The sequence below is a fragment of the Condylura cristata genome, unplaced genomic scaffold (genome assembly GCF_000260355.1).
Source record: "Condylura cristata isolate star-nosed mole 26May11 unplaced genomic scaffold, ConCri1.0 scaffold00007, whole genome shotgun sequence".
NCBI classification, from domain to species: domain Eukaryota; kingdom Metazoa; phylum Chordata; class Mammalia; order Eulipotyphla; family Talpidae; genus Condylura; species Condylura cristata.
In genome coordinates this window covers 17205264-17227972 of record NW_004567108.1, presented here as the reverse complement: position 1 = coordinate 17227972, position 22709 = coordinate 17205264, and the positions used below count along the sequence as shown (strand labels likewise).

The window sequence follows — 22709 nt, the reverse complement described above, 5'->3', positions numbered from 1 at the left end:
CGGAGCTCCGCACACTCCTCCGGATCTCCCCAGCCAGGAGGCGCGAGCCAGGCAGCGTCTCCACGCGCTGAGCGCTCTCCCTGCACCCGGGGAGGGGCGCCTCGCGTCACCCGCTCCTACCCGGAGCAAGAGCCTCGGGAGCTCCGGCCCCTCCTCACGGCTCTCCTTTCCTCCCCCACTGCCGCCCACCGACCCCTCCCCTCTCGGGGCCCCCACCTCTCCTCCCCCACCCGGCCCCCCAGCCGGGGCTCTCAAGGACCAGCCTCCGCTCCTGGCGCCCTCATGTCTTCTCGAGAGTCAAGGCGCCCATTGACGTGGTGTCTCGTTCGGATTTCCAGGCAAGACCTCAGCTCCGGCGGCAGCATCAGCCCGGCCCGTCTCGCGCTTGCAGGCGCTGCGCCCCGAGAAGGCGCAGAGCGCGGCCCGCGCCGCTGAGCAGCCCGCTGCGCCCCGCGCAGCCCCAGCCTAGAGCGCAGCGCGCGCAGCCGTGTCACCCCCCACCCAAGGCAGCGGCGGCTGCTCGGACCTCAATTTCTGGGGGTGCGGGGAGCAGACGGGGGAGCTGTCGACATCCCTCGCACTTCTCGCGGCGGCGGCGGCAGGAGCTTTGGCCGCCGCCTCCAGCGCGACTTTGCCGCCCGGAGTGACCCCAGGATTTCGAACTCCAGCCCCTGACCTGTTGGGCGGGGCTCCGCGCTCCTGCCCTCGGCCCGGATGGGTCTCTGGGCTGGGACTAGAGGCTTCTGGAGTTAATGTCCAGCTGGGGGTCTGCGGAGACCGGATCCGAGGTAGGTGGGGGCACGGTCGGGGGTGGCGAGGAGGTTGACGCCTGAACTGGAGGTGGACGCGGTGGGCTGCGGAACGCAGGAGACTGGGGGCGCGGCTGGACCCTATTGCTGGCGGTGAGATAGGACAGAGGATAGACTAGATAGAGGGAAAACCAAGGCGCCGGATGTCAGAAAAGAAAGAGAAGTTGAACACTGGAGAGGCCGATCTTGCGGTGGGGCAGAGCTCTCTAGAACCCCTGATACCGCTGGACCCCGAATTACCCAAAAGGGGCGATTTCCCTCCCCGACTCAGCGGGGCGCTCTTCTGTCAAGTCAGGGGGCCGTCTGGGGTCTTCCTTGAACCCTTTGCGATCAAGAATGCTCTCTCTGAACTTGCAGCTGCAGAGATAACATTGCTGGGGTGTAACTTGCTATGGAACTTGATTGGGTTTGTGCTGAGGCAAACCGCAGCGCAGGCGCAGGGAGGCTGCTGCAAAGGTGCTGAGGATCTAAACAGACCCGGCTCATGTCCTTCGGGCCGTCTCGAAATCTACATTCCTCGCCCTTTTCGGAACCCGTTGCTTGCATTTTCCTAATGCCCCAGCTAACCATTCAGGTCGAGGTTAGGAGAGAGGCTCCTTGGACCGTCTGGGACTCGGATCTCCGCCTCCGACAGGCTCTTGAAACTGCAGGTCTCCTCTCCCGTTTTCTGTGCCAATAACACCCCCACCACTGTCTTGCACCAGCAGGGCTGGTTTTGCCGCCGTTTGGTTTCCAGTGCCACCCGCTGAAAACTAACCTACGAGGGGCAGAGAAAGTGGGGGCTTTCGTGGGATTCCCAGTCTCCAGGCGCCTCCCTAATTTCGGATGTGGCGGAACTCTCCCGCAGAGCTGATTCGCGCTCCCCAGAGGGGTACCCATCCCCATGCTCCCCATATTTCTGCTCTCTGGCAGGGACAAACAATTCTTCCAGACCCTGCCGCTGATGTTAGAGTGCATAGGACTTTTAAGTATTGCGAGGAAGAGATGCTGCTTCCAAAGTCACGTATGCACCTCTTCCCCAAAAGCCCTTAGAGTGGTAGCTGCTGAGCTTCCGCCCCGCGGGTGCCAGGTCTCACCCTCACTGTTTCGCCACCCCTTCGCTTCGGCGGGATAGGGGGGACAGCGTCTCCTTTTCAACAAGTGGCAGGTGTCCGGGGATCCCATGGAATCCTCAGCCCATTCCCGAAAAGGGTTCGGGTGCCCCGACCTGGAACTCAACTTCGGGCCTTTAATAAACAGAACCCTTCCCCAGACTGTATGCAGAAAGCGCCCCTCGTTTTCTTTTGCCTTTCCCAAATCTAAGGCCCAACAATTGCGGGGATAGTAAGTCCTCTACCGGGTTGAGGAAACGAGGTACGGTTAAGAAAAGCAAACCATCTTTCCTCAACTTTGTCCCTACCCTAAAAGAAACCCCGGGGTTTATAACACACCCCACTGGCTCTCTGGGCTCTCCTGAGACCTGCCCTTGCAGGCAAAGCCCAAACACATCTCCCAGACTGCCAGCTCCTTGAAAGTGCCAGGGCACCCGCGGCGGGAGCACACACCGCGGGGAAGCTGTCACTGTTAAGTGGGGGGGTTGGGGGGGGGCGGGAAGCGAGTTCCAAAAGCAAGTTGCTGAGAAACCAGCGCAGGTGAGAAGGGAAGAGGAAAAAACTGAGACCCGACGGGGAGGTAGGAACCTGAAAAGCAGAGCTGCTGGTGAAGATATCCAGAAGTTTCGGGGCTAACTTGGAGTGGGGGAGGATTGTAGGGAGAGTGCTTGGTCCCCAGGTTCTGTTTTTATTCCAAGACAACTAAGCCTCCCCGCCGCGTGGGCTCTACAGCACTCGGGCGGTTTCTGGTGCCCCCTGGTGCCGGGAACCCAAAATTGCCGGGTGGCAGGCAGCTCCTTGCGCGAGGCCCTTCAGCTCTCCTGGGCGCCCTTTCTGCACCCCGGCCTGGGGGACCGCGTCCGGGCGCGCCCTTTTGCCCCGCGGGGCGTATTGCTCCGAAGATCCGAGCGGGGACCAGCCGGCAGGTACAAGAGCGGGTGCGGGGGCACCTGGCAGAGCTGGCTTTGGGAAAATTGCCCCCCGCACGTGGCAGTGCGTGTAGCAGTTCGCACGTGTAGCTCCGGGGTCGATGGTGACACCAGAAACGTCGCGCACAAGTGCGTGGAAAACGCGATTGAGGGACGAGCAGAAAAGCCTCGCGGCGTGTTGGGAAGGAAGGAGACGCTAAATGGGCCCTAAGGAAAATGCCCTAGTAACCCGCTGTGTGCGCCCTCCTACCCCTCCAGGCAGCGAACCCCGGGAGTTTAACCGCGACCTGCCAGGCCTGGAGCGCGGGTGTGGCGGGCGCTAGGAGGGGAGAAGGCGCCCTCGCGCCCCGGGGGGTGGGCAAGCTCTTCGTGGCCTGCGTGCCCGCACCCAGCCGAGGGCGGGAACGGCAGCCTGGAGCTTCCTCTGTCGAGACTGGGAGTTTTCCACTGTTTCCTTTTCTGCCAACCTCGCCACACTTCTAATTGAGGATCTCCACGTCCAATTTAAAAAGCCCTCCGTCGGCCAAGCAGGAAAAAAAGGAAAAACCCTCTTAATGCTGAAGGGAAATCTGGTGCCTCTGCCGCTTCCTGCTGGCGGACACCGCGATTTGGAATGGCGCATTAACCCCGCGCCTCCCTGCTCCGCGGCGCTGCCAGCCATTTCGCACGCACCCGGGAGCTGGCTGCCAGGCGAGGCGGGTGGGAGGGCGCGCGCCCCCCCCCACCCCCCACCCCAGTGCTTGCTGCTAATGCACCTCGTTCATTTTGCTTGGCCTAAGTGCCACGCTTGGGCCCGCTCCCCCGAACCCCTTGCTTTCCCCGGGGCTTGTAAACCAGTCAGCGAGGCGTGAGGTATCTGGGGTTTCTGGTGGCTAGGAGTTCCGAGTCCCCACCTACTCCCCGAGCCCCGGCGCCGCAGTTTGATGTGAGATGAGCCAACCCAGCGCCTGAGGGATGGAAAATGCTTCCGTCTCCGCCGCGGTGGGAGGTGGTTCCCCAGGGTAACCTGCCTGGGAACCCCGGCCTGAGATCTGAATGGAGATGGGGCGCGGAAAGCGGCTGCTGGAAGGCAGACAAGCATGTACCTGGAAACTCCCTTAAGCTCACCCTTGGAGAAAGTTCAAAAGATTTGCCTAAGAATCCGTTTTATTTGGAAGAGAAGGGCTAATCAGATGCTTAAATCTCCTAGTTCGCCGGAGAATTCGCTTGGAAGGCGGATCTCTTTGGGCCTTTGGGAAGGGACTGAACAGCAGCACATCGGCGTCTTCACTCTCGTGCCGGGTCTTCCACCCACCTACTACCTGGGTGCGGTTGGCGCCTTTCCCGAGCCGGCCCAGGGCTGCGCGACCCTCCTTTTTAAGGGGATTGCGGAGCTAGATGGAGACCTCTCGCGGAGACGTGCCGAGCCCCCACCCCGCACCCTCTCGCGGTCCAGGCCCTACAGCTCCCTTGCGCCTCCCCAGGGTGGGGTATGGGCTATAGACGTGCTGCACCTCTGTGACAGTGGAGCAGAGAATTCGAGACTCCTCTGGAGGAGGGTGGGTACCTAGGGACCGAGTCCTCGGCGTTGCAAAAATAAAGTCCAGAGAGGGCTCGGTTATACCACGAAGGCTTAAAAAATTTCAGACTAATGTAATCTTACCTAACAGCAGTGGTAAGTAAAGCATTTTTGGGCACTTGGTGCCTCTCCAGGCCTTTCCCTAGATTATTTGATGTCCATAACCTTAAAACGCTGGAACGGTTATTTTAACTAGTGGATGCTTCAAGCAGTGAAATTACTTAATGCAGATATTCCCCCTCCAGGCCCAAAGTCCCCACGTCCTTACTAACTTCTTGTTCAGGCCACAAAATAACGTAATGGGTAGGAATAATAAAGCTCAGGCGAGGGGGTATGGCGGACCGGGTGAGTGGTGGCATGGGACGATCGCTCTAGCTGGGAGCGGGACCTCTGACCGAGAGGATGCACTGATGTTACCCCTGAAGCCACAGGCCTGTTGTGTCTCCTTAGGTCAAGGGCGGTTCCCTGGCCTTCGGAAGCTTAGGGCAGGGGAGGGTTAGGTCTCCGTCTGACGAGGAGGTCTCAGGGTGGGAGCAGAACGCTCGGCTCTTACCCCCACGAACTGGGGGCGGAGGAGAGGTTGCGCTTCTGTAGACCCGCTGGCCTGGAACCTGGTGTCACTTGTTGGGATCAGTGCGGGCAGCAGCCCTGCTCAGAAATGCGGGGGTGATGGAAGAGGGCAGTTGGGCCCACTGTGGTGGCGCACCGGGGGGTGGAGATAGAGCCGACTTCGGGAGGCGGGCAGGTGATGCCCGGGCAACCTCTGCGCCGCGGACCGGGAGGAGAGCGCGGGCAAGTTTGGAAAGGGACGCGCGCCCCAAGGGGGTGCCGCCGCTCCGCGGTCCGGGCATCTGGACTTAACGCGCATTCTGCGGTTCTCTCCCCGCGGGTCTGCGCAGGTGCCGCCGCCGGACGGGACTCTAAGATGAAGTTATGGGATGTGGTGGCTGTCTGCCTGGTGCTGCTCCACACCGCGTCCGCCTTCCCGCTGCCCGCCGGTAAGAAGCCTCCCGAGGCGCCCGCCGAAGACCGCTCCCTCGGCCGCCGCCGCGCGCCCTTCGCGCCGAGCAGTGACTGTAAGAACCGTTCCCTCCCTGCTGGGGGGTCGCCGGCGGACCCCCACGCACCCCCACCCGCCGCCCGCACGCACCCAAGCCAGCCTCGTGGGCTGCCAGGCCTCCCGCACCCACGGGCAGTGTCCCGCAGCAGCAGAAGCCCCTCTCGCCTCGAGGCTTCGGGCTGCTGCCCCTGGACCTGCAGCCTAGTATGTAAATAACAAGTACTGGTCTGCCCGAGGGTATCAAATGTTTGTGCTGTCCGTTTGGCATTGCTATGAAGAGATAGTCTCCCCACTATCTTAGGCAATCCCGCGGTTGTCCCCTCGTTCATCATCTATGTACAGCCAGGTTTGGTGTTTTTTTTGGGGGGGGGCGGGGGCGGGGAGGGGTGTTCTCCTGTAGCTATTTGAGTGTGCTGCGTGGCCGCTGGGAATCCTGGAATCTGTTAACGTTTCCATCCTTAACTACCTGAGCAAAGGGAGGGGCCCAGTTTTCAAAAAACCAAGCCAAAGTCAGAAGACATACTAGGGCCTTGAATGCCAGAACAAGCATCTAGACAGTATCCAAGAAAGTGTTCAGAAAAGTTCTAGTTGTAGACAGACTTCTAGATCATGTTAGGTGGCTGGGGGGGAAGGGGGATGACATGTTGGGGAATGCAGGAGAAGCTGTAGTTCACCCTTCACGAGGTAATGGTAATTCTTTGGAGAAGAATGTGTTGTTCATACTATAAAATAAGTCTGTGATTTTGCCCTCAAAAACTAACATGTTAGACAGCAAGTATATTAGAGCATGTTTACTGTGATACCAGTTTACCTTACACTCTTTAGAACTTTATCTGTTTCCTAAAATGAGGTCTCTTGCATTACAAATTAGAGGGAAGGTATGTAGCAAGTTACAGGGAAGGTAGGCAGCTAATGAAAACACAATCCCAAACCACAATGAGCTGTAACCAGGAGGTTACCCAGACTGCCCCTAATTCCCATCTCTTACCCTCTAGATAATCTGCCCTGGAAACATGATGGAGGGGGTGGGGAGAACCAGCCCCAGAAGCAGCCAGTGCTGACCTGTGGCCTTGGGCATTGTGATGTGCTTTCTTTATACTTATGCTTAATTGCATTGCCTCTTCCAGAAGTCCCAAGGAAGAGGAAAAGTGCATTTTTATAAGGCAAATTAAAACTTCAAAAGTGACTTAGACTTAGAAAGAGAACATAGTTGATCTCTTGAAATTGTGGTAACGGTTCCCAGAGTCTCTGTCAGCTGTATAAACCTATTTTTAAAGGCTTTGATTTCAGCTATGAATTTCCTTCTTAGAATTTGTAAATGTTTCTCTAATAGAAACTTAAATTTTAAATTTTAATAGTGTCATTGTCTTCATCATGATATCCATGAAAATGAAGTCATTTTTCATTCATTTAAATAGCCTAGGCCACAAGGATAGAAGTATAGGTGGTGATAACAGTTCTCTGTCTCCAAGCCTTTCAGGAGAGAAAAATGACTGTGTCTGACAGTAACAAAGCTGATTTGATTAATTCATGGAGATTTAATTGGTCTCTGAGTGTTCGGTCTACAGCAGCTTATTTAATCCTGGCATCTGGTTCTGGCCCTGCTTTCAAATCATTCTGATTTTGGACAAGTTAATTTATAACTCAATGAAAAGTTTGCCAATATAGATTAAAGAAAGGTCTTTCTGCTCCAAAATGTCAGTAGCTGTGAGACTTGCCCCTGACTTTTTGTTCCTCCCTTAACTGTCCTTTGGAACAGATTCATAAAGAGATCTCCCCATTCACTGGAATCACTGGAAATTTAAGGAAAACTAGTGTTGGGCCTTGTCTCCAAGAGATTCTGAGATAAATGGTTGAGGTTGACCTGAGCATCTGGATTTTTGGATATTCCCCACATGAATCTAATGTCCAGTGAGAGTCAGTGAGGGTTGAATCACGATGACTCAGTAATACCCTAAGGAAAGATATACCTTAGAAAAGGTACAGCCTGTCTCCAAGCAGCAAAGAACAATCATCCTTCTGATAGTGAGGGGAGACTGTGCTTGGGGAGGGGGGTTACTGTTCTACTTCTACAACTGATATTGAGTCATCCATGGGCAAGATTCTGACTGTTGCAACCCAGCAGAACATACTCAAATCTATGGGAAGACCCAGTAGACCCTAAAAGAAACTTGTGAGAAATGTTCTCACAGTGAAACTGAACCACATTCTAAGCTAGATTGACTTCTTTCCAGGTATGTTCAATTCAGTAGCAAGCTGTCAGTGCAGGGAAAGCAAAAGAATGACAGTGTGCAGACTTTGAACACTCAACCAGTGTCAACATGCCCCTGTCACAATCTGACATTTATATCCCGCTCTGTGCAACTTGCAACTGGCTAAAGCTTATGTAGAAAAACATTGAGTTACTCATTTCATCTGAAAACAGAAAGTACCATAAATTCTGGTCCTGCTTCTCTGTGAATACTGGTGACATAGTGATTGAGCAAAACCTCTTTGGTGTCACCTTAACAGCCACTCTGTGCCGTTCTATATCCACATACCCACCTTTAAGGATAAGGTGTTCTGGTGGCTTTCGTGTAAACGAAACTGTCAGAATTTAATTCTTTATATTATCACAAGATGAACTGCCCACAGAGAACTCGTGGCTGGCTTGCCAGTTGTCTATAAGTAAGTGGGCTGTTGCCACTTCCTGCCGCAACTTCAAACTTGTCTAAACTCAAGGTCTTGTGATTTGGGGGGAAATTCCATGACTTTTTCCTTAAGCTATCCTTGTTCTTTGACTTTGTTTTTGCCATTATTTTCTCCAAAGTGTGATGAGCAGGCATGAAGAACCTAGAAGATAAAACTAGCAGATATCATAACATTTTAGAGCTGAAAGGATACCCTGCATGGTTTGGTTTGGAAAGCAAATGTCCAAAATGCCAGAGTTCTGTGAAAGCAGGAGGCAGGGCTGCAGAAGTCTAGGCCAGTTTCCCCAAACTACTATGATATAGAACATTCCACTATGCTCCCTAAGTAAAAAGAGAAAGGTCTTCAACTAATGACTAAAACCATGTTGTACAGGTTATCTGAATTTATTAAAGTTTAATCATATTCATAACTGTGTGAACATTCTAAATGTATTTTGCAAGTAAAAGCAAAATAAAGTGCACTGGGTTTTTCAAATTCACCATCGAAGCACATACTCATTGAACAAATATTTGCCATGTGGATGTGCTAGGCGCTGTCCTACGAGCCTCAGTCCAGGCTACACGCAAGAGACAGAAGCCACTACCCTAGGAACATACCAGGCAGTAAGTGTATGTGCGTGATGCTATTCAGGAACATTATAAACTGAAACATGACGAATCTTAGGCTGGGTGGCCTTTTTGTGTGACCAGAGACGGTCACAAGAGTCTTCGAGCATGTTAAATTGTAATAACAAGTATGTACAATGTCTTATAATGAGATTATCTTCCTCTCATTTGGTAGCATGTCATAAATTTTCCTATAGAAACAAACTTTAAGTCAAGCTGTTAAGTTCCCAAACTAGTCCACCGAAAGCTATGTAAACCATGATATCACCAAACTATAATTCACAGTACTATTAAGCTAGAGTTGTGTCTCCCCCCGCCCCCCGGGTGCCAGGTCCCATAATCTGGGGGAGGGGAGTCACAGAGCAGAAAATCAAAGTCTCCAACAAGCAAGCACTCTTGTTCACACATTCAGATCAGAGTGTTTGGATCCCAGCCTTAGTGCTTAACCATCTATTTATTTAACCCTCAGTTTCCTCACCTATGAAATGGGAATACTAAACCTGGTAAAGTCAGTGACCCGCTTACTCTTGTTATTTCCCACTGTCATCTTCCAACATCCCCTCCACACAACCCACTCACCATCTTTCTCCCTCCATGGCCTTTCACTTTGGTCTCTGCCAAGATACTGCTTTAAATGGTGGGATTTCAAACAGCACAGTGTAGGTCAGCACGTAGGCAGGCCTGCCTTGCTGGGATTCTGCTCCTGGAGTCAGTAGCCATTCGTTCTTCCCAGGTTTCAAGACTCCTTCTCTTTCCCATTCTTTGAACTCATATAGTTCCTGTGGAATTTTCCACCAGGTTCCCATGGTCATGTTAGGGACATCCTTCTTCCACCATAGGGAGAAAGAAGTCAGAGCAGGCTAAACTCCTTTATGTAAGTTATGAGGGGGATAGACGACCTGTAGTGAGATAGGGTGTTTCTGTTTTAAATAATCCTAGCTAGATATTTAATTTTAGATGTTTCATAAGCTCAGCTTTAACAAACAAATTTAGGAGATGTTCAGCCCATTGTTATACCACCAAGAAAGCATCTAGTGCCTCAAGCTAGAGAAATACTAAGCTTTCAGATTTAATGCTATGGAACATCAAATTCAGAATAAATTAGAACCATCCATATGTTGTTTTTTATTGCTTTCAGGGTCCGTATGAAGGAGAAATACTATAATAGAGTAACTATCTACACTGGAAAGGCAGCCCGCCACTTGGGACAGGGCTCTTGGACAGAAGAAATTGCATGTCAGGCTCTTAGGAGGCATCAATTCCTCACTTGAGATCTGAAGCCAACATCTTAGTCAGGTCCCATTCTGGAGACCTATTTCAAACTGCTGCTATTTAGATAAATCTATTTCAGGCCCAATTTGGATTGGCCATTCTCAGGACTCTTGACTGATCCAGCAGTCCAAGAATTATGTTCAAAAGATTCTACTTTTACTGGTATGAAAACAAAGCCGGTCTGGTATTTCCCCCGCCTAATGTCCTTCTGTTTATTTAGCACTTAGTGGTCCATACCGCCTTCATTCAGTTAAAACACTTATTCCTGAATTAACCGTTTGAGCTCCATTAAGAAATGAATCTTAAGTAGCTTTCATATGCTAGTGCTGTGGGGCATTATAAAGGCAAAATTGTGAACTGAAGTAACTTATGATCTATTTGTAAACTATAGATGGGCAGGGAATGGGTGGGCAGACTGTCTGACAGAGAGCTGTGTCTATGGAATATTTACATTAGCTGCGGTCATGGTTAGAATTCCTAGCGATGAGGTCACTGGGGTTGGGAGGTGGTGATAGGAAGGGGTTCAGGCAAGAAAGAAGATTTGAGCTGGTACTTGAAAGATGGGTATTATGTAAGGAAGGGTAAGGGACAGGGGTACATTCCACACTAGGGAGAAACTTGGGAAAATTTGTGACCAAGATATGGGGAAGGGAACAGGTGTCAGGAAGTGGTGTAAAATTTAGGAGATCTTGGTAGGTAACAGTCAACCTATGAAATGCTGTAAAGTCCAGGAAAAGAAGGTGTTTGCTGTCTTGGGGTGACAGTAGAGTACCCGTGGGACATCTAAAACAGGTGGGTGGGCAGCAAGCAGGATTGTGGTGCACAACTGTCTGACTACAAATGTTACTCAGATAGCCAGGCTGCTCATGACTGGGATCTGTTGTAGCACCGGTAAACTTTTCATTTTGAAGTATTGTGCTCTGTTTTTAAAAAGCTTCTATAAATAAGCACAATGGAATCAATTTATTCATTCCCAGGTAAGCAGGAAATAAAAGCTTCGTATTAAAGTCAGTCTGCAAACAAAGGGTCAGTCAAAATCAGACCAAATACTTAAGGTTAGTAGAGCGGGGGAGAAGGAAAAAAGGTGGGGTGCAGTGAAATATAGGGGAGGACAGTGGGTGCCTTGCCGAGAGTATGGTGTGGAATATGTCTCTGGAGAGGTGTGGCCTAGACCTCTGAATCACATATAGAGTTGTAGACCAGTGTTATCTCGATACAAAATTTTGAAAATAATGTTAGTGTGATAGTACTTCTTAGCTATGCGAGTTAGTCAGTTTTAACAAATAGTTTTACACTTTGTCACAAAACAGATGTTTTATCTTTACAAGAGGAGATACAACTACCCCCATCTCACAGGTTAAGAGGTAAAGAGTTATTTGAGACCACAAATCTAGTAAGTTATGGAGCCAGAATTCAAACCTCAAACTTCTAGTCCCAAAGCTGATATTTTGTGGGGGTTTTTTTTTGTCTTAACCCAGACTGCACTCCCATATTAGTCGATTAAGAAATGCAAACATCAGCTTGCTAAAAATAAATTCATTAATCCTCACAGATTTCCAGGAAAAGCAAAGGAATAAGCTTATAGTAACAAACAGAATATTCAGTTCCTGTAGGCCTTTGCTTTGATTTCTGCTTGGGCCACAATGGGCCAAGACACATAGTGTTAACAGCTACTTCAAATCAGATTTGAATTGCTTCAGGACACTTTAAAAAGAGAATAATAAATTTCTCTACATATTCCTATGATATTGATGCTTTTTTTTTTTTGCCACAACAGAAGGCCCCGTCACTCTTTAGGACCAAGCGAGGTCTCCTGGAATGTTTGATAGACTCACAGCATTTGGGAGACTTCTTGAATGGACTTGTTTTCAGATCACTCCTGTTCTGCTCAGTCACGGGGAAGCCATGGTGACTGCCCCAAAGCCCCAGCCATATCCATAGGAGAAACAGAAATGGGTTTGCACAGGCAAGGTGTGGGTCGCCACTGGAAATGAAAGACATTATCCATTACAACTGCAATTTCATTATCAGTCTCAGGAAGGTTAATGTTGGCATAATACTATTATCTAGCAGATTGTCCATATTCAAATTTCCTCAGTTGTGGCAATAATATCCTTGAGATTTTTTTTCTCCTTAATCCCTAATGCCCCCTTTAGTCTAGAATAGCTCCCAAACCTTTTCTTCCCCATGACATGGACATTTTTGCAAAGTCTAGTCTCTCATGCCTGCAGCTCTGCCGACCACCCTTCAATTTACATTTGTGTAATTATTTCCATGTCATTCAATACAAGTAAATATTTGAAATATGAAGTTCACAGATTGTGTCATCAAAGTGGGCGCCCCTGCATCTGTTTGCTTCAGGAAGCTTCATGTGTCTGATTATCCTTACATGGCACCTCCAGGGTTATATCCCAGAGGGAGAGGAATGAGAAGTCCACTTCTTTCCTAAGATAAAGGTGCGGGGGTGGTGGGAGGCTGTGAATGGGGGCGTGGGAAAAGGGGAGCAGCAGTATGAGAGTTTCTAGCCAGACCAGCACAGGCAGACACTGAGGATCTGGAAATTGATTCTTTTTCTTCTCATATTTATGAACCTACCACGATTTGTTTGTTTTCCCCTCTTATAATTAGTTGTCTTCATTTATTTAATTTTTTTAAATAGTTGATATAACACTAGATAAGTTTCAGGTGTGCATCACTGAGTGAATCCATTCTCCTAAGACCACCCATCAGGTACTGTCGAAAGTCTTCATTTGACCCCAGAAGACCATGGCCCCAGTTGGGAGTTACATTTATGTCATAGAGGACACAGAATTAGCGCTCATGCGTTGTAGATTCGGTTGATATTCATGTGGTTAATGTGAGACATTTCTGGGAACACAGAAGAGGCATAAAAACTCCCCAAAAGGTCTGTTCCTCCTGCCCGCAGGGCACAAACCACGATGCCCAAACTCCATCCTCTCCCCTGTAGAATTTGCTAGACTATCAAGGGGCGAACATCTGCAGCCCATCTGGGGAACTGTTACCTCATCTAGAGCTGTTGATCTCAGGACATTGATTTCCCGATCCCTGAAGAATTAGTATAGCCATGAAGGTCATTCAGACTTTAGGCTCAGTGCTGAAACCTTTTCCTTCATTATTGTAGCCCCATCTCCAGGGAAATTGTATTCCAAAGGGTTCAGCCACTTAGCCAGAGCCTGGGCTGAGGGCACCAGAGCCAAATGCTTATGCTTGTGACTAGGCTGCAGAATCACTTGCTGGGGCCCGGGATGCTTCTCCCTAAGGCTCTGAGTAGTCGGAGCATCCTTGAGGAAAAACGCCAGGTATTGGGCTTGGTGACTGCTTTCATTGTTGAATGGTACTTACATCTGATATTGAAGAGTCTTGAGATTTCGGTAGTCATTTCCTGGAGTTGGGGGGGTCTAGGGGGGCAAGAATCCCCCTTCACATCTGATCCCAGGAATCTATCAAACAAGCTCAAATGATAGACCACTTTTCACTCACCCCCTTATTTTCCTGTTGGTCCTGCCTCATCTTGCCTGAACCCTTTTACCCCCACTTGATTTGTTACAGAGCACCCCAGTGTGAACTGAGCTGCCTGTCTGTGGGGCCTCACCTGCTTGCTTAAAGTTCAGTTGTACTACAGGCTCACATACAAGGGTCAATAATGGGTTTATTTACAAAAGGGGAAAAGTAAAGGAAGCAACCCAGGGAAAGAGAGAGGGACATAAAGTCACTAGAATATCTTACTGTGGCTGAGTTGGTGCTCTGGCAACAAACTAAGTCAAAGCCCCGAGTCACGTGGTCCCGAGGGCTGATTCTCGAGCAAGAGAGACCGTTGGACGAAAATGGCGCCCTATTTATCCCCAGTGTCCCAGAATGCCTGCTTAACTCAGTCCTTGGGTCCTCTCAGTTCTCTCCCTGGTACTTCTGGGAGTTGTAGTTTCCAATCACTGGAGTAGGGGGTAAAGTCCAGAAAGCTGGCCTAGGGGTGGAGTCTACAAGACCGCAGACATCTTTCCCCTTAACAGATTGACCCCTGGGAAGGTCTGAGGTCTACACAGAATCTCTGGGGGAATTCTGGGTCCTCTCCCCACTGCAAGAAATAAATAGCAGTTCCTTTGCTTCCAGATTCCACTGGGTTTTCCCCTTGGAAATCCACCCTCTGATACCACCACAAGGGGTTATTTCTCCAAGGGGTTTTTTGTGCACTTTATTTTATTGGATAACTTTCTCGCTCTTCCCTGTTAAGTTATTTATAAGGGCAACAGTGGAGCTCCTGGTGTGCCTTCCTCAGCATGGGTGTTTACTGCAGACTGCAAGTGCTTTTAGCTCACACCAGGTGTGCATGGATTAACTAACAAATGGACTCCCTGCTGGGTGTTTTCTTGACTTAAAAGCAAGAGAATGGATATTTTCCCCCAGGGAAGCCAATCCTTATTACTGTAAAATTATTAACATAACTATAATAAAAATATGGACCACATAGGAGGAAATCAGAGAGGGGTAATCAGAATCTGAATAGCAAAATGAATAATATACTGTCCTGTCTCCCCCTGAGTGAGGGGTTTTAGTTTTTGTGAGTTTTGGTGGTGGTGGGCTATTTATGTTCATGAACTAATTTCCATTACACTTAAGATAAGTTTTTCTAGTTAAGCAGTAGGATAAAAATTCAAGTTGCATTATCATGAATAAGTATGTGCAATGTTGGTCAAAGTAGTTAGAGATTAAAGTGGCATTTTGGTGGCAGAGGGATTTAAAATGTAAACCTAGAGACTCCTTATTTCTGTATTATTAAGTTTGCCATGGTTGGTCTTTTTCTTCTGCCTTGAGAGGATCCAGAAATGCTTTTTAAAAACAACAAAACACTGATGTTTTAACAACTCAAATACTATTCAAATAAACTCATGTCATGCCTTACTCTTAACAAACCACTGGTGGTGGAGAGAATGTGCTGGTAGCTCTGGCAGTAGACCCATGAGGAGATGCTGTGGACCCATGAGTAGCCTGTGACCAGGGTGGCTTGTCCAGCATGAGGTGAATACTCTGTCCACAATAAGAACGCAAGGACGGGCATCACATAATGTAAGATGCATCAGCATCCTGGTGCTTAGTCACCTGTGAACTTTGCTTTTAGTGAGTACAAATAAGCGGCAGAAATAAAACCTTTCAATAGTCGCTGATGGCAAAACCTTGAAGCATTTTTCAGAGAACCAGAGCATTATCACGGACTGGCACATTTCAGAGGTCACGGAAGGTCAAATGAGATCTGGGGTTGACAGCCTCCAAGACAGGCTGAGGGGCCCCATCCCTTATGGGGGAGCCATATGCCATGGTGACCTAACCATGCTTGCAGGGGCAAATGCAGAAACAAGTGCCATCGAGATTTCAAGAAAATGGCAAGTTGAGTTTACTGGGTGATGGAGACTGAAACATTTTAGCCTATTGGCTTATGGGCCCTCTCAAAAGTCTCAGGCTCCATCTCTCCCTTTTCAGATAGAGAATGGGGCGTGAAATACCATACTCAAAAACCAGGGGATTATAGGACCCTTTCTACACATCCTTCACCAACCCTAAAAAAAGGCCACAAGAAGATAACTTGATGGGTCTTGTTTGGTGGTGATTGTTTCAAACGTACCTAAGCCTTTGAGCCAAGGGGTAAACTGAAAAAGTTGGGACCTGCTGAACCTAAAATACCTTCTGCGGGGCTCTGGGGGTGGGTGGGGGGCGCCTGTTGGAAGTACCCGAGCAGATGCAGCTGAGGCATCGGCAGGAGGTGGTCTTCCCCCTGACAGGTGACAGAAAGAGAATGCCGGGGACCCCTTCCCACCAAGGCGTAGACTGTCTGGCCTTAGTGCTAGGGAGGGCACAGGGAGCATCTACTTGACCTCAGAAGGATTGAATGACTAGTTCAAGGTCACCAGGCTGGTGAGGCTCTGACCTGGACTGGAATTCCAGGCTGTGTCCTCTCCAGCTCTGCAGCAAGAGCCGGGTCATTTGGTGCCAGAGTGAGTTTGAGGAGCTTCCGGAGACGGGGCCTCTCTGTCTGAACCTGCTGGCGGCCGCTTTTCCGGTTTTAACTGGGTGATCGCCAGCTGCACCTTAGAGTGAAATGCAGAAGCACAGCACGGAGAGCTGCCCCTGAAAGGCCTGGCTTTTCCCTTTTTGGAGACAGTTTGCTGTATTCTGTGGCCCATGGCAGCCTAATTTTAGAATTGACTTAATGTACTTCAGTTTAGACTGAACTTCCCGACAGAAAGTCGATTTCTTCCTTCCTGTTCTGAATGTGGTAAATATATACAGGTGAAACCAGAAGATCATGCCCTCGTCCAGCGTCAACTACCTCACGCCCCAAGTCTTGAAAAGCTACGTGGCAGTAGGATTTAAACTAAAAACAAGAAGGCAGCGTGGGGCACAAGAACAAGTTTGAGATTTAAGACTAAACCTCCAAGTCCACATGTACTAACCTCAGGTCTTGAGTAAATCTTTTTCTTCTGAGGCTCAGTTTCCCCATTCATAAGGCTGAGAGAATATGGGATCCCTACTTTAGCCTCGTGGGGATTTTTCGGGGTTAGTTAATGTTGTGTGAACGTGGGTATCGTTCCTTTAACCTGGCAACATATTTAAGTGCTTCACAGAAGTTTTTGTTAAAAACACACAAGGATGAAATCCTGTCATTGAGAAATATTAAGACTCCACCATGTAAAAGAAAAACATTTTCATCCCATATTAAAAAGTAAAAGTAACCTAAATTCTAAAGAATGACAGGTTAGGAATTCTCTTGAGAGTTTCTGTTGATCTTAGACTGATCTTTTCCTATACACACACACACATGCTCATACATGCATAGCTACAATACACTTACTTGTCCTAAGTGTGATGGAAATTTCTTATGCATACAGAGGCATACATATAGGTTCATAAAGAGGAGTGAGAGCGAATGTGCATTTCTCATCAACATGGTCTCCAGAGTAGTCTGTCCTTTCCCTGGGGCACAGGTATACAAGGAACATCAAGTTAAATGTGTGTCCCACCCCAGATTTCTCTTGCCTCCTGTCTACATACAGCCCTTTAGGAGAGACGGTACATATGAGGACCAGCTGCCCAGCCCTTGGGTAATCCTGGTACAGCATTCCTGGCCTCACCCAGCATCTAGCCTGTGCCTCTCTCGAATGTGACCCAGCCTGGAGTGAGAGTGCGGTTCCCAAGCACTTCTCAGCTGTGTGGCCTTGACTTAGTAGCTCACTCCTGTGGGCTACATATTAGCTTTTGCCCTTCAGTGCCGCTGCTGGGTGCTGTGTAGTGAATTAGAGACTGGTCCTGTAGAGGAAGACACACCTGAACCTTCCCTCTGGACCCCAGCATCCTTGATGGTGGCTCTGGCTTGGAAGATGTTCCCGTAAGAGTAGGTTGTTGTGAGTATTAGTATGCAGCCAATCTTTCCTGGTGTCCTCAGGGCCTGGAGGAACCTTTCCTCTATCCCCAGAGTCCACACACTCTCTAGGAAACAGGTTCCCTGCTCACAACTTTGTAGACAGCCTTGTGCTACCTCCTTCTTAGGTCTGTATTCCGAACACAGGCGAAAGGCCACTTCAACCCTCAGCCAGGCTAGAGTGAGAAAGGGGATTCCCTTGATTGAAAATCATGTAACCTGTACTATTTCTAAGAGAAATCTGATGTTTAGGAGAATTATTTATCTAATGAAGACAGCTTAACCAAGATAGTGTTCTGAATTATGCACTTTTTGGTTTGTTCCATTGTTCTTGTAAAAACCTGACGAACTATACAAAATAGTCAATATTGTCTCCCCCCTCCCCATAAGCCAGGGAAGCAAAGTGTCTGCAGTGAACGGTTTGTTCCCAGGGTCATGCCATGGTACATGATTTCGTTTGTTTAAATAGTACTGTTTACAAAGGACACATCAAGGTTAAAATATTTTAAATAGAATTATGCCAAAATATTTGGTTGCACACTGAAGGATGAACGTCTGACTTTTCACGAGGTTACCTTTTAGATACATGTGTTTTCCAAGCAAGAGCCTCCAAATGGGTCTGAGGAAAGAGCACATGTTTGACCTATTTTTTAAAAATGATGCTCCTCTTTTGTGGTTTACAAGTATTCTACTATCAAAGTGTAGCTGACAGCCTGCCAAATCTTTTATACTATAAAGAAGTGTCATATTATTAAGCCCTCATTTAGGGAGCCAGTCCAAACCAAAACCCCTCTCTTTCCCCTCAGCTGGGGGAATTCCTGGAAGATCGAGGCAGCTGTGGGCTTGGTTCATTGCACGGTTTATGTGCCTGGGTTGGGTTTGAGGACCCCATAGAATTTTTAAGGATAAACACAGTAGGTGTCTCCTGCTGTCTGCCACATGCCTAGTGTTGAGGAGTCGGGGCCCCTATGAATGAATTCAGTCAGCATGTAAAGGCCTGGACTTAGGAATTTAGTTGGAAGAGAGCGGCCTGTTTGCTCTGTGGTTTGGAAAGATACCATTGCCCGTTTCTGGTCTCCAAAATTCATACAACTCGTAAAACTTTCAGCATAAACATTTGTGATTTACTGTATTTTTCAAGAATAAGAAGAAAGGAGAAGACATCCTTACCTCAGTAGAATCACAAATAACCTGAACTTGGAGCTTAAATCAGTGTTTCCACTCGAACAAGATATGCGGGAGATTTCCCCCTCTGAAGGCGTTCTCATTAGCTGGACCCTTCCCCCTTCCGGTTGAAACACTCGGGCCTGAAGCAACTCTTTCCAGGTGTGGGGAAGCCTTTTCATTGGCGTTAAGGATCTCTGTGTACCCTCCAAAAGCAGGAATGCTGCATGCCCGTTCCTCCCCACATCACCCCGAGAGGCCCACTGGAACTGAAAATAAGGAGACAAAGTGTTCTCATAAGTATGTCCCAAACATTATTTAGGACTGCTTATACGAAAATTTTATCCACTATTTATCCGAAATTCCAATTTAACCTGGAGTTCTGTGTTTCATCTGGCAAAGGAAGCCACGCAGTCAAAATATCTTGAAAGGGCTGGGAATGTTTTTTGAGAACGCTGAAAGCATCAGGCAATAAATAACATTTAAGTGCTGACTCATTATTATTATAACTCTAGAAATAATATAAAATTATGTCATTTGTCATGTTGTATAAATTGAGTCTCTTAATTCATGTACGTTGAATTTTGTAATTGAGTGCTCACCCATTAGTTTATCTTCATTTGATTCCTGTGTGTGTGTGTGTGTGTGTGTGTGTGTGTGTGTGTGTGTGTGTGGAATAGCGTCTCCTACCGTATAGTCAACACCCAACACCCACCCCCAAAGCACCCACAGTCAGTCCCCCAACCTCCCTCCCTATCTCTGCCCCTCCCCCTGCTCCTCTCTCTGTTAGCCTCAGTTATAGAGTCAGATTTGTAGGGTTGTTGTTATCTTGGCTTTATCTGGCCCTTTGGTTTCTCTAGATTCTACATATAAGTACTTACTATGTTCCAGGTTCGTTCTTACATTAACGATCTATTCAGGAATTCTTGAATAAAGCCCAGGATGTCATTGTTAGTCCTTCTGTAAAAAACACACAAACAAAAATTTTTTTCTGAAATTTCAACACTTCTTTTATATTTTCATTAATCATTTCTGTTATGTCAGTTTTAAGAGTTCAGGTCTAAGCAAGAGGAAGTTGTTGAAAATAGGCACTTAACCTAAATTCCTCATTGATAGCTTCTTATTGAAAAAAATCACAAATAGCATAAGCAACTATTTTTTAGAAATAAATACCTTATTTCTCTAAATCACACTGATTTAAATGTTTTCTCAAGAAAAGCAATCTTTTCTGACCAACAAAATCCAGATAGAAAGAGGTTCAAAGGAAACAGAAATTCTAAATACTTTCCCACTCTTGCTGCTCCTTGAGAAAATATCCCTTACAGGGAGCAGGGCCACTTAGGAGGAGGGGTCATTGGTGCTGAGAGCACCCCCTCCCCCCAACACTCTGGGCAGGTCAGTTTGGAGATGGCACCAGGCATCTCAGCTGCCTGTATGATGGGGCCTGTTTATTAATCACGTGTTGTCCCCTTGAATGGATGACTCTTCCCTTCTTAAAGTGCCCTTATTCATCCAAAAGTTTTAGGGGCTCTCAGGACCAGATTCTTGAAGCACTGGGGATCTCTTGACCCACAAGCCTTAGGGACCAACAGTCTTTCAGAAAATCTGGGTGATAAGTAACTCACGTGAGAAATCACACATTAGAAGGTACCAGGTACTAAGGTGGGAAGGAAGAACAGGGCCAGGTACTAAGGTGGGAAGGAAGAACAGGGCCAGGTACTAAGGTGGGAAGGAAGAACAGGGCCAGGTACTAAGGTGGGAAGGAAGAACAGGGCAGGGAGTTCTGGGTATGGTTTGGACTAGGGTTGCTTTTTTTTTTTTAACAACATCCAATCTAATTAATGAGCTTTCTTTTTTTCTATCTATCCTTTTTTGGTCTGAAATTTATTTTAATTGGTTGGTTGTTTTCCCACCACCATCCTTTGGACCCCCTTGCCCATTTCTTCCCCCTCGCTTTTAACCTCAGAGCCCTCACTGTGTTTGTTAATAGCTACTAGTTTCTGTAAGTATTTTACTTTACCAAATCATCTGCAATGTAAATGTGCAGTGTTTGTTTTCATCGCTCTGGCTTGCTTAATTACACATAATTCTCTCAACCCCTCCCCCCCTCATGTTCCTAAAAATAGCTGCATTTTATCTTTCCTTGTAGCTAAATAGTATTCCACAGTGAGGGCATGGAGGGATAACCACATCCTCTGACCCAGCTGCCTACACCATTCCATCCTGCACATTCCCTGGCCAGAAAGCCGCAGGCTCACGACTGGTTGTTCTGGATGGGATGGCATTATGAACACTGAGGTCGTGGGACTTGCTGGAGGTGATATTGAGCAAAGACTTAAGGGGCATGGGACTGAGCCCCAGGGTGAACTGCAGGAACAGTGTCCCAGGAAAAGAGGAACAGCCAGTGCAGAGGCCCTCAGGTCCTGAGGGCCTTTGACCTGTGGCTCCATGATGACTTCATCCCCAGGGGACACTCAGCATTGTCTGCAGGACACTTCAGTTTATTTTCACTGGGATCGAGGAGATGCTACTGGCATTTCCTGGCTCGGGATGAAACTAAATGTTGTCAGATATTGTCCAAATATTAACAACACCGTAAGGGGAAAAAAAGTACTTAAAAATTAAAATAAAATAAATAAAAATTAAATTTAAAAAAGCACATGCCACGAATATTTTGGTGGAGAGCAAGTGGATCATGCATTCATATGAAAGAACAAAAATTAAAAGTAAAGTAAAAAATGTTTTAGAAAGAATGATTGAACCCAAAGGCCGGTGGTGCCAAGGTCAGAAGCCCTGAGCTTGAGGAGCAATGAGGAGGCCACAGTGGCTCTGCGGGAGGTAATTACAACAGAGGTGGAAGACAAAACCGGGGTAATAAAGGCTGGAGAGACACAGGCTGACCAGGTGAGGTGGGCCTTAGGCCAGTGCAGACTTTGGCTTTTACTCCAAGAGAAGTGGGGAGCCTATCTTGTCATAGAGCAGGGTTAGAGCATGGACTGCTTAATCATCTGAAGCGTGTGAGTCTGGCTGCCAGTTGGCTATAGATGGAGAGTGAGGCTGCAGCGAGGGCGCTCAGGGCCGGTAGTGGTTATCCAGGCAGGAGGGGATGGGGCGCAGACCCCTGGGGAGCGACTTCATGGTGTTGGTGCAGGAGAGCCATCCAGTGCCAAATGAAGATGCTGAGCAGCAGGGTGTTGTGGGGACTCCACATGACCCCCACTGTTTTCATGATTACATATCCAACACTTCACATGTTATCCACACTATACAGGTAGATAGTAGGGTTAAATGACTTGCGCTGGAATTTCCTTGGGGCAATAATCTGACACCTGCCTTTATCGGTTTATGACAAAACAATTTGATATGGGATAAGCATGATACAACCCTATCCTTTGTCATGATCTTAGCAAAAAAGCATTCACGCTTGCTAAAAATGCTTTGCTGTATTTTTCTGAGCCACATATAGTTGCAAACAACATAAATTACCTGATAATGAGGTGAAGGGAACGTAAAACATCCAGCCCTGACATATGAATTTTAATCGCTTTCCTCTCTTAGCAATCTATTGAATTATTTAAATCGTTAATTTTCTTGATCAGCCAAAGCAGATGCTGAGACACAGTGGAAAACATTAAGCAATTGCCAATTCATGCTTTGCCCAAAAGTCTCAAACATTTTAGAAGCATCACCTTGTCTTCCTCATGGTGACCTCCCTAGAGGACATCAGGGGACGGACCCCACTTTGCGGTAAAGGTGCCTCTGTCCAAGTCTCATTGCATTTAGTGCTTGCATACGTTAAAGTGCCATCTTACAAAATGTTGACAGGAGTGTCACTTTATAACATTCTATAATTACAGGTATGCAGCATTAAAAATCCGCATCTGTATAAACTACTGTAAGCTCACCACTTTTAAAGTTATGTTTTACCAAGGCAGTGGTAAATTAGTCTTTTTGTGAAACGGCAGCTGTTTTTCAATCTTAAAGACTTTTTTTTTAAAGATTTATTTATTTGTGCATACAAAACTGGGGTACATGCCAGAGGTGCAGGGGCGGTGAGAGGATTCACCAGAGACAGAGTAGGAAGCAGAACAGGCAGATCGA

At 47.8% G+C, this 22709-nt stretch overlaps 1 protein-coding gene across 3 annotated transcripts in view; it reads left to right on the top strand.

Moving 5' to 3' along the window:
- The first annotated feature begins 620 nt into the window (after nucleotides 1-620).
- The window catches only part of GDNF (glial cell derived neurotrophic factor), a 23766-nt gene continuing 1677 nt past the window's right edge, over nucleotides 621-22709 (top strand). Inside the window, exons 1-2 of one of the 3 annotated variants that reach the window (XM_004678101.1) lie at nucleotides 621-788; nucleotides 5287-5463. In XM_004678101.1, coding sequence (XP_004678158.1) covers nucleotides 5313-5463 — 151 coding nt within the window. In that variant the 5' untranslated portion in view covers nucleotides 621-788; nucleotides 5287-5312. Of the gene's footprint in view, nucleotides 789-4473; nucleotides 4484-5286; nucleotides 5464-22709 lie in introns of those variants that run through there. The other 2 variants (XM_004678103.1, XM_004678102.1) reach the window with 2 other exon arrangements.